At 35.7% G+C, this 11,847-nt stretch overlaps 2 protein-coding genes across 2 annotated transcripts; both read right to left on the bottom strand.

Annotated features, from left to right (window-relative positions):
* Nucleotides 1-383: 383 nt before the first annotated feature.
* On the bottom strand, nucleotides 384-1,379 carry LOC129941246 (integumentary mucin C.1-like). Its single transcript, XM_056049831.1, has one exon. It carries the CDS (start codon nucleotides 1,337-1,339, stop codon nucleotides 443-445), a length of 897 nt encoding a protein of 298 aa, XP_055905806.1. The 5' UTR covers nucleotides 1,340-1,379; the 3' UTR covers nucleotides 384-442.
* A 2,308-nt stretch (nucleotides 1,380-3,687) lies between these two features.
* On the bottom strand, nucleotides 3,688-4,116 carry LOC129947452 (proline-rich proteoglycan 2-like). The gene has a single exon (XM_056058016.1). The coding sequence runs from the start codon at nucleotides 4,114-4,116 to the stop codon at nucleotides 3,688-3,690; it is 429 nt and encodes a 142-aa protein (XP_055913991.1).
* Between the last annotated feature and the right edge of the window lie 7,731 nt (nucleotides 4,117-11,847).

Raw genomic sequence — 11,847 nt, 5'->3', positions numbered from 1 at the left:
CATCGAAAAATTTGTTAAGATGAAATTAATAATCAGAGTCTTTAAAAACTGATCAGTTACTTTTTATATTAAATTCAATTAATTTTTTCACTGAAACCGTTTAGTCTAAACTTTCCGAGTTTTTGGTTTTTAATGATTCTTTGAAAGATCATCGTTTTTGGTTGTATGTAGTTTATTTTTATCGCGAAACTCAAATTCTCTCTGTTGAAAGCCTTGAAAATTAAAAATTAGAAATAGGAATTTCCAGATCCTGAGATACGTGAAGAATGGTTTACATAAATATTAGAAACTGTTGCCTTGTTTTGGCCATCTGAATAAGACCTAATGCGAACAGTCTCAATTTCAGGTAAATGTCTCTAACGAACTTGTAAAAGACTGGTCTCTAACGTTGCAAACATTTATTTTGTATTCATTTATTTCACCAATGAGCTTAACTTGTTTATTATATATCCACTGATATAAGAGGATTTGATGTTGTAGTAGAAGCTTCAGTTGATGTTGATGAAGTTGTTGTTGTTGTAGGAGCTTCTGTTGTTGTTGTAGGAGCTTCTGTTGTAGTTGTAGTAGTTGTTGATGTTGTTGTAGGAGCTTCTGTTGTAGTTGATGTTGTTGTAGGAGCTTCTGTTGTTGTTGTAGTTGATGTTGTTGTTGGAGCTTCTGTTGTTGTTGTAGTTGATGTTGTTGTAGGAGCTTGTGTTGTAGTTGTTGTTGATGTTGTTGTAGGAGCTTCTGTTGTTGTTGAAGATGTTGTTGTAGTTGTTGGTGTGGTTGGGGCCTGTGTTGTTGTAGTAGTTGTTGTTGTGGTTGGGGCTTGTGTCGTTGACGTTGTAGTTGTTGGTGTTGTTTGAACTACAGTGGTTGGGGCCATTGTTGAAGTTGTTGGTGCAACAGTTGTAGTTCTTCTGTTTGGACCATTTCCACATGGAGGTTTTCCGCCACCATGTCCTCCAGGTCGTTGTCCCCCAGGTCCACCATTACCTGGTCTACCTTTACCTGGTCCACCCATACCTGGTCCACCCATTCCTGGTCTACCCATACCTGGTCCACCTGGTCTGCTTGGTCTCCCCGGTCCACCTTCACCTGGTCTGCCAGGTCCATCTCCGTCTCTACCTGGTCCCCCCGGACCACCTCTACCTGGTCCCCCAGGGCCACCTCTACCTGGTCCCCCAGGACCACCTCTGCCTGGTCCTCCAGGACCACCTCTGCCTGGTCCCCCAGGACCACCTCTACCTGTTCCTCCAGGACCACCTCTACCTCCGCCTGGTCGTCCTTGGGACTGAACAAGTACTGCCATCATCAGCACAACTAGCACCAAACTTAATCGAAGTTTTGCAGCCATCTTATTCTTTTGGTGAGAAGATTGACTGTGCCGAAAAACACTCAAACTTCAGTCTTTTTATACTCTAGAAATATCTCGAATTTAATTGATTCTATTTTCTATTTCTGTTAAATCAAATATATTAACAATTGATTATTTTCTGTTCAAATAACAAAAATTTATGGTGGGATACCACATACGCCGTAGATTTTTCTTTGATTGACATCTGCAAATTTCTTAAATGTAAATACATATAGAATTATCTAAGATTAGTTATGAAATAAAGTTAATGAGAAGATGGATACTTATTTAGCTTGAAATTCTCTTAAATGCGGCATAACTGATCTTTTTAGCTCCAGCTGTTTATAGTCCGGGATTAAAACCAAATTAAAGAGGTTCACATTAATTTTTGAAGTGATGCCACTTTGATAAGAAAACAAAATTTCAGATTTCAAGAACCAATGAACTAAGTTTCATGGATTTAGCTGATCAGCCAATTTTGATGATTAGATACATAAAATCTTAAATATAACCCATTCCAAAGAAATAAGATATTAATGGATAAGGAACTTTTTATATTTTACAAAGAATCTATGAAGTAAGTGAACTCAAGGTATAGTAATCCCATTAACCCAAGAATCATTTTTCAGACCTCCTTGGATTCGGAAATGTAAAAAATAGTTTTGAAGTTTTTTCTTAAAAGACTGAACTGAAATACAGGTTCACTTATATATCTAACAAAATACCTGTATCCTGTAGAGGCCACTGCACCTCCTTAAAGCTCTTAAGATTCACACAAAAAGTATTGTATTATTCATTACAATATTAAACCTTTCGTATGGCCATAAATTGGAGCTTAGGCTGGAAAACTGTTTGAGGCTAGAAAGAAGTATTCTCAGTTTTAAAAAGCTATGGTTACAGTTAATATATCCTGCTTGGTTAACAGTTTTCGAAAACTGTTTTTAAGTTTTGTTCCAAAAACCGAAATTCGAATAAAAACATGATTTCAGGAGCACATTTAAAGCCTTTTCTTGTAGTTTAACATCATCATCTAACTTTGAAGACTTAGAAACGTTGTGGGATATTTGCTATAAAGTAAAAAAGACAGTACTGAAGTGGTTTAAAAATGGTTAATTGATTTCGGTACGAACTAAAAAAATACTTAAGGGCTTAAGTTGACAAATAGAATTAACAACCTTAAGCATCTGATGTGTAGGAATGTATAAGCTTTAGGTACATTTTGTTCTATGACACAGGGTCCATCGTAGAAGTTTAAAGGATTTTCGGAAAATCATAAGTTAATTGAACAATTCTTCCACCGTTAGAGAAAATAAAATAAGCACTATTTTATTTAAATATGTTTATTCTGAAAACTTGTGAGTTATAAAAATAGGTGACTGGCCGTCGAAAATATATGGAAATTGTAACGTTCGGCGAATTTAGAAGCTTATCTTAATATGGCTAAAAAACCAAAGCGAACTATTTAACAGACAAGTCATCCATGCTGGTTCGTTATATACGTGTTTGCCTATTTCCGCTACTACAAGATGCGTTTGTTTTACTCAAATATAAATGTCATTCGGATTTTAAAAATATTTTCCATTTCTGCATCAGACCCTGAAAAAATAGTTCTGATTTAATCAAGTTTTCAAAACCCCATTTGACTTTCAGCATCTTATTAATGGGATTGTAGATATAACCACAAATTTTGATTTTTTCATTTCAGAAGAAATTCTTTAAAAATAATCTGAGATATTGAAAATAAAAAAGATCAAAAGGTTTTTCAAAAAGCACACTTTTGTGCCAATATCTAATAACAGTTTAAATATCTACCGGAAATCTACGACAGATATAAACATACATTTCTGAAAGCTGAATCTGTTTAGCATCTTTTAAGGATTCAGTGGCATTTTAGTAAATGGCATACTTTGTTATGAAGATCCCACCTGAGATGTCTTGAGAAAAATCCTTAAGTAAATATTGGCGACGACGTTCCTTGTCAAATCAATGACTTTTCAGATCGTATAGATTTATATTTTTTGAATGACCCACAAAAATGTCAGAATTAGTCAATTTCTGAAAGTATTGAACTGCATCCTTTAAAAAATTTCTGATTACTAAGATGATTAAAATGTCTAATGTATGAGGACATTTCTTTCCAACACCCACTTAATGTTAAAAAAAACTGTTATGTTTTTAAATCACAATCAATTAGATAAAATAATTTATTTTAAGTAATTTCACTTAAAGTGAAGATACACAAGCTATTATAATGTGCAACCATTTTTATTTAACTATGGTATTAATTGAGTTTTAAAAAGCTCTTGTCATCAATTTAGATACAAAGCTGTCTATGATGATTCGGTTGTTTATAAAAGTGCAGCTTCTGTTGTTGATGATGTCACAGCTTCTGTTGTTGATGATATTACAGCTTCTGTTGTTGATATTGTTGCAGCTTCTGTTGTTGACGATGAAGGGGCTTCAGTTGTTGATCTTGCTGGTCCTTCTAGTGGTCTACGTTGTGGTCCACAATCTTTATCTCCTTCAGGTCCACCAGGTCCACGAGGTCTATTAGGTCCATTAGGTCCACCAGGTCCACTAGGTCCACCAGGTCCACCAGGTCTACCAGGTCCAAATCCTTCTGGAGGTCCACGTCCTCTTCCTTGTCCTGGTGCACCCCATGGTGGTCCTGGTTGATCCCTTGGTGGCCCACGTCCACCCCTTGGTGGCCCTTGGGAAGCAACAATTACTGCCATAAGCACTAACAATACCAACATCAAATTAAGTTTTCCTGCCATCTTATTCTTCTTGTGAACAAATTGATTGTGTCGAAAAACACCCTATTTCCATCCTTTTATACTCTGCCAAAGCTTAAACTGAATTAAAATTTAAGACACAAATGTTGATTCTATTCTTTACTTTATTATAGAAACAGGTGAATATAAGCCTATACAAATGTTTATATTTGACAATAAAATCAGTTTTAGCTGAAGAAACATTTTATTATTTTTGGTATTTTTGGTCGTACAATTTCATGCGCCTGAACCAATAAAAAATTGTTTAAACAACTTTTATTTTTAACTCAAATTTGTTTATAAATTAGTGGCACATTTTTGTATTTATTGTTTTATATGTCTGTTAATGTGCTATCAGGCAAAGTGTGAGTATTTTTTTAACCTTGAAAAAGGTTGAAAATGTCATGGCATGGCTGTTGAAACAATCTCTATTTGAGATTGACGCAGATGGTTTCGAGGAGCTTTGTTTGCAATGTCAATGTGATCCCTGTTTTATCAGTGAGGTGTGCCCAAAACAAATATATACTATAATAATAGAAAACTTAAAGGTGAACCACAAGATGGACCAAAAGGACCTCAAAGACAGTACACAATTAAATGAGGGAATAAATATAGCTTTAAGTTATTTAAATGCTTTAATAGATTACAAAAACTACTAACGTCCCCTTGCGGAAATTAAGGTAGACCAAAATTTGTTAAAAAGTTTAGGATTAATTTTATATATGAAGCTAAAGCCTTTTATAAAGTTACAGAACTGATTCTATGGAAACACTAGCTGCTTTTAACATTTTCACTTTTCAGGCTGTGAAAACCAGAAAATTACCATTCTAGTGGTCCTTAGTACTTTAAAAAGCATATTTAATTTTTCTCTTAGGATTATGAGGCTATGAGGGATCCCTAAGGTATGGATTACTTACATAAACATTCCGAATGGTAGCTTATTCTATAACAGCTCATAACATAGAACTCATCCCAAAAAGTATGAAATACTGGGAAACTAACCTATCGAAAGCAATGGTTTGTGCATTCAATAAGTTCATTCGAATACACAAACCATTTCTATTGATGTCTTACTTTCCCAGTATTTCACATTTTTATTTTAATAATAAGTTAAATTTTTCAACAATTCATTAAAAAAAAAACAATTCGCACAATTTTGACACCTTATTTATTAAAATTGATTCATAGGTAAGTTGAGATGGGAGTCACTGCCCTTGCTGCACTACTCAAATAGCACTGAAAAGCTTAGTTTTAATACCATAAACTTTTAAGGTCTATGTACTTCAAAAGGATGGTTTTCATCTCGGAATGTTCATCAAGATCTTTAAGGAATGCCCTTCCGAACCTTAACATTCGGGAAAAGGAGAAAAATGATTGATTATTTTGTTTAAATTTAAAAATCATTAATTTAATAGCTTAATAGATAATCCTACAAATTACATGCTAAAAGTCTATGGTGTTGAGTTGAAAACTATAAACAAAATATTTATTGAATTTTTCCAATTCCAAGGAACTACCAAATATCTAGAATAAAACTCAAGTTTTCAACCACCATAGGTCTTGTGTTCAATCCCTGCCTGTGCCATCTAAAGTTTTTTATTTGTCACGGGACAAATCCTCCATGAGTAATTATTGTCATGAAAAGTGTTTTTTTTTTCAAACTAGCCGCTCGGATTCGGCTTTAAGCTGTAGGTCCCCTTCATCCCTAAAAACATTACTGACACACAGGAATGGTTGAGAGTTACAAGGTCTCAACGGAACGTTGCTCTACTTAATATATTTATTTATTCTTCAAACAGCAAAACCCACATGATCCAATTTATTATCCAACGGAAAGAAAGCTTCTGTCAAAAAAGAGAAACATTGCAAGTCGTAAGGTATTTTTTTTCAATATCAGTAAGTAGATTATTAGCTTAATACTTATTCATTTGAAATATTTCTATATTAAAAATTTGAACTTTTAAATGATGCTACTCTAAAATTAAAGCTTTTACTCAACTCCTAACGAGCAGTCATAAATTATTGATAAAATAATTTAAATTTGCATACTTCTAGCGATAAGACAAAGAAAAATTTTGACTTATCAGATGTTTTTAAACAGTGGTGCGTGGTCTTAACAACCAATGGATTATATAGAAGAATTAAAAAAAGCTACATGTTGCTAAAAAGCTACAATAGGAATTTTTATGATTACTCTGTTGATTGTAGACTTGTTGTTTTATCAATAATTTGTAAGTTACGAGTATTTAACTAGGGAAAGATCATATTAGAACTAATAGTAATATTGATGGGAAGCTTAACAGAAATGTAACAGAAGAATATGTCAAGTTCTAGAAACTTATATACCAGAAAAAAATAACGTCAAGCTTACAAATGACGAATTTATCAAAAGAATATATGGTCCATTAAACAATATTCGTCGCATGAATATTCATAATCTCGTAAGGTCACTAGGCCCTAGTTCTATACGGACTGTTGCGCCACCTATTTATTTTTTATGTTGCAAGTCACATGAAAACAAATCCACACCATTGCCATTATCTTCCAAATTTATTTAAAGAGTACATAATTAGAGCCTTTTTTTCTAAGAAAAGTGCTGACTTTTATATCTAAAGGCTGTTGAATTTAGTACTTGCAAAATGTATACTTAACATATATATAACTTATATTAACTTAAAGGGGGAACACTTTTTACATATATATTCTTTGAGTAATGTTCTTATATATAAATGGAATGAAATGAAATGAAATCAAATGCTAATTTAGTTGTCGAATTAAACATTTAAAGCAAACTTGAATTTGTTTCATTTATTCCCAACAAAGTCTTTCTCCCCGAAATCCAATTAGGACTTTTTGGATGGCTTTTTCAAAGTCACTTGAGGTGGCGCTACAGTTCTCTGTGTATTTTCTAGATGTCTCCATGGCCTCTTTTCGGACAGGACGTCCAGGGTGGTTTTGAAAACTTTTTGGACAGAGCTCGTAAAACTTCTTGCGTAATAATTTGGTTAATATTTCGCCAAAACGTGCATTTGTATGAATTTATCATGTAAGTTAAAACATTTAACTTACAATTACATAAAAGACAGAAAATAGAAAATTCGATGTTTCTTTCTACACCTAAAGCCTTAACTATAAGTGGTGTTAATATGGTTTTGAATAGGTATTGAAAACATAATTTAGAACGTCTATGTTCAACGTCCATGTTTTTCATACAAATTTCAGCTTGACAAAAGCTTACACATACTAAAACGATACAGAACGTTACCCTGCTTCGTTTCTATTGTAACTTATACATCACTGTATAAAAAATAATTAAAAAACGCGCTGAAGGTCATGCAGAATAATCTAAAGCACTCTAAGTGTGCTTCAGATAATCTAAGAGTTTTCCTTAGGGAGGAAAACTTCGACATTGGCGTTATCCAAGAACCGAGGATAAACGGCCTCAAGGTGTGAGGCCTCCAAGACAACCAATGCAACCCCTTTTATAAAACCGCAGATCAAGACCAACGTAATCGCAGAAATTGTATTTTAGCTAAGAAACATTTAAAAGGTTTCTTATGTCCAAATTTTAGCACTCCCAATCTGACAGTTGTCAGATTTGAAGATAAGAATACACAGGGTTTGCTGTTGGCCTCTTTTTACTCTTCCCATAATGCACCATCACCTCCGGAGGAGGTGTGCAAAATCATAACCGAAGCTAACATCAAAAAGGCAAACCTTCTGATCGGAGGCGACGCAAATGCTCGGCATACCCTTCGGGGAAGTTCTGAGATCAAGAACGAGGTGAGTCACTTTTTGATTTTATTATTGGAAATAATATGACCATTTGTAACAGAGGCAATACTACCACTTTCGGCTTTCGGAGCTCGAAAAATTATGATGGATGGAAGGATGTGCTTGATGTTACTTTAGTTAACAACCGTAATTTATAAGTTGAGAATTGGAGAGTTTTCCCTTTGAATTCGTTTTCGGATCACAAGTGAATTCTTTTTCAAATTAATTTCAAGTCGAAAAACCCTCTACCTCATCCCAAAAGAACTAACTGGACAAAATTCAGTCAAATTGCTAATTCCAAACTAAGCAACTTACTGAATCTCACTGAATCGATAGGAGACCTTGAATCAAAGCTGAAACCTTTGAAACTTCTATAGGTAAAGCTTTTAGAGTCTCTTGCTCAGTTAAATATAGCCTCAAAATCCTTCCTTCTTGGTGGAATGAAGGACTTACTAGTCTTAGGAAAATGACGAGGACAATTTTTAATATCTGCCACAAACATAAGTTTTACCAAACGTATAAAGTCTCTTTTAAAATTTACACGCAAGCCCTGTCATCAGCCAAAAGACAAGGCTGGAGAGAATACTGTCAATCAATCGAAGACATTAAAGCTCCGCAAGGCTGAGCAAAGTTTTATCGAAGGAACATTGATGGAACCTGGACAGCCTCTCCAGCCGAATCTCTTGAGCTACTGATGAAGACGCACTTTCCGGGTTGCGAGAGTGATAACCCCGAACCGCTTGAAATCACAGAGCTAAACGTAGCTCATGTGGAGCAAGTCAATTGCGTTATAACCAGAGAAAATATTTTGTGGACCATCAATACTTTTTCTCCATATAAATCCCCAGGAACGGATGGCATACTGCCAGTTATGCTTCAAAAGTTGCATGATATGGCAGCTCCATGGCTGGAACAAATTTTCAAAGGATGTTCTCCTTCTCTCATGTGCCCATGTGATGGAGACAGGTCAAAGAAGTTTTTATCCCGAAAGTGGGTAGGCGAGGTCACGAATCCGCGAAGGATTTTAGACCAATAAGCTTAACATCTTTTGTGCTTAAAACCTTGGACCGCATTCTTGATTACCATATTAAAAATATCCTAGTTGGACGACCTCTCGAAAGCTCTCAGCATGCTAATCTTAAGGGCAAATCTACGGAGACTGCCCTTCATGAAGTAGTGCGTGCTGTAGAACAAACAATCCATTATAAAGAATTTACTCTTGCCACCTTCCTAGACATAGAAGGTGCTGTGGACTTGGAGTTAACCAAAGTAACACTGAACTGTTGCTCTTTAATACCAAAACTAAAGTACCGCCCTTCACGCTACCTCGACTCAACGGTCAAATCCTGTCATTGTCTTCCAGTGCAAAATATTTGGGAGTTATACACGACCCTAAACTAAACTAGAAACTTAATATTATACGGGTTAAGAAGGCCTGTGTTGCCTTCTACGCCTGCAGCAAAAAGTGGGGACTTCAGTCGAGGACGATTTTATGGACGCACACAGCCGTAGTACGCACAATCTTAACATATGGTTCGATTGTGTGGTGGCCTGCTGTGAGCAAAGCTTATAATATTAATAAGCTAAAGAAGGTTCAGAGAACAGCTTGCGTGGGCACCACAGGAGCCATGCGTACTTGCCCAACGGATGCCTTAAACGTTATTTTGGATCTTCTACCAAGCGACCTTTTTATTAAATACATAGTTTTCTGCAGCGCTATTAGGCTGAAGGAATCAAACAGCTGGTTGTCAAAACCTTATGGTCACAGCAACACAACGAAATTGATTCCCTCAGATATTATCTCGGTAGACACTGACTACTGCATTCCTACTTTGAGCCTAGTAAGGGTTTTAAGGTTATTTTCCCATCCAGAGAAGATTGGGAGGATGACATCGTATCGATAGGTTTCGACACAACCATCTTTACTGAAGGCTCAAAGATGGAGTGTGGAGTTGGTTGTGGGATCTTTTCCGAGTCCCTAAATGAAGCTTAATCTTTTAGGCTTCCTGACTTTGCTAGCGTTTTTTCAGGCTGAACTGCTGGCAATAAGGGAGGCATCTTAAACAAAGCCCAAACCAAAACCGAAATGCGGCTATCTTTACAGACAGTCAGGCAGCTGTCAAAGCCATTAACTCGGTCATATCCTCATCTAAATTGGTCCAGCAATGTCGCGATGAGCTTGCGAGCCTGAATATTAACCTCGTTGTCACCCTGATCTGGGTTCCGGGCCATAGTGGTATCGTGGGAAATGAACGGGCTGACGAGCTAGCCAGGCAAGGATCGGCCCTTCATAGCTCACTTGCGGAAATGGTTAACATTCCTCTTGATGCTATGAAGGGTAAAATCTTTTCTATCTACCAAACTGAATCAAACCGAAGGTGGAGCAATTAACCCAACTGCATTATATCTAGGAATATATGCCCCACCTATAACAAAACCCGTACAAACGATCTTCTATGAAGGCCAAGACAAGACATAGCCAGGATTGTTGCGGTTCGTACCGGACATTGGCCTATAGGAGTTCATGCGGGGAAGTTTGGTATCTCCTACAACACCTTTTGCCGTAGTTGTAGTCACCAAAGAGAAAGTGAAACGATAATCCATTTCCTGCATTTTCTGCAAACGTCCTGCTTCGGCAAACACTAGAATGAAATACTTTAGAAAAGCATTCTTTCACGAACTTGATGAGCTATCTGAGACAAAGATTAGAGACCTAATCTTTTTTCTCAATGCGACAAAATGGCTCTTACATAATCGCTATAAAGCTTTTCTATAAATCTTTCCCTTTCTATCACAGTTCAAACGAGTTTTTGGTATCAAAACGGAGCACTACAGCCCTAATTGGATCTCAGGCTAGGTTGCCTTGAGATCGCCATTTCTACCTACCTTTACATCACTGCCATACAATATGTTAAATGGAATTGCGCTCAAGACCTGTAACATCGATACAATCTTCTACACGTCCAATACTCTGAACGTCTAACAAGAGAATTGTTTTTGGTAGACTCTGTAGCCAAAGTAATTTTCCAAAGTAATTATTTGGTTGAATGAGTCAATCCCAACACCTAGGAACTTTGAGGCATTGAGGGTGATACTAAGAAAAGCACTCCATAAAGATTCTGACAGACCTCTAACAGAGAGAATGTTGTAGTTTAAAAGGTCCTTGTTAATTGGTTATAACCCCGTTTTGTAAGAAGTTTTTTATTTTTTTTTATGAATTCTTTCTGTTTATTGTAAAGACATAGCTAAAAAATTGACAATTAACAAACCTATGCTTATGGTTTTTAGAACTTTTTAACTTATGAGAATATATTTGGCACTTAGTATTTCAATTCATAAAGTTCAACTTTATATGATTTTTTCCAAAAAAAAATTGTGTAGACACAGCAAAAATTTTTAAATTTCAAAAATGTGACAGTCGATCAATAATCCACTTATTTACTTCTTTTTGACACTTTAAGATGATTTCAGAGACATTTCAATAGTACCTACGACGCAAATCACGTTTTTTGTTTCAAACATTTGTTGTGGTAAAGTTTATACTTTAACAAATCTCACTTTTCTCTTCATTTTATTGTTCCTTTTTCAACCCTTGGTCAGAGCGAATTGGAACCATCAACCAGAGGATTGCCGTCAAAATTTCTTGGAAATGCAGCTTAAGCAAGTCTTCTACGATCGGGTGAAAACAAGCAACCCGTATGTATGATGATTCCTGTTTAACAAAAAAAGATCCACATACTACTTGAATTGGTACACGGCTTCGAGCGAAATGTAAAAGAACGGCGGGAACCCAAACAAGAAACGTCTACTTTAAATTCTTAGAACGAATATTTGGAGTTTTCCACACCAATTAAAAATTGATAATTCACTAGGTAGATTCTTCAAAGATACTTTTTGTCAATCTCAGTCTACGCCGGTTTTGGAAGGAGACCTTTAACGCTCCAATATAATTTTTCAATT

The sequence above is a fragment of the Eupeodes corollae genome, chromosome 1 (assembly GCF_945859685.1).
Source record: "Eupeodes corollae chromosome 1, idEupCoro1.1, whole genome shotgun sequence".
NCBI lineage: Eukaryota > Metazoa > Arthropoda > Insecta > Diptera > Syrphidae > Eupeodes > Eupeodes corollae.
The sequence above is the reverse complement of the archived record's forward strand: the minus strand, read 5'-3'. Positions and strand labels throughout refer to the sequence as shown.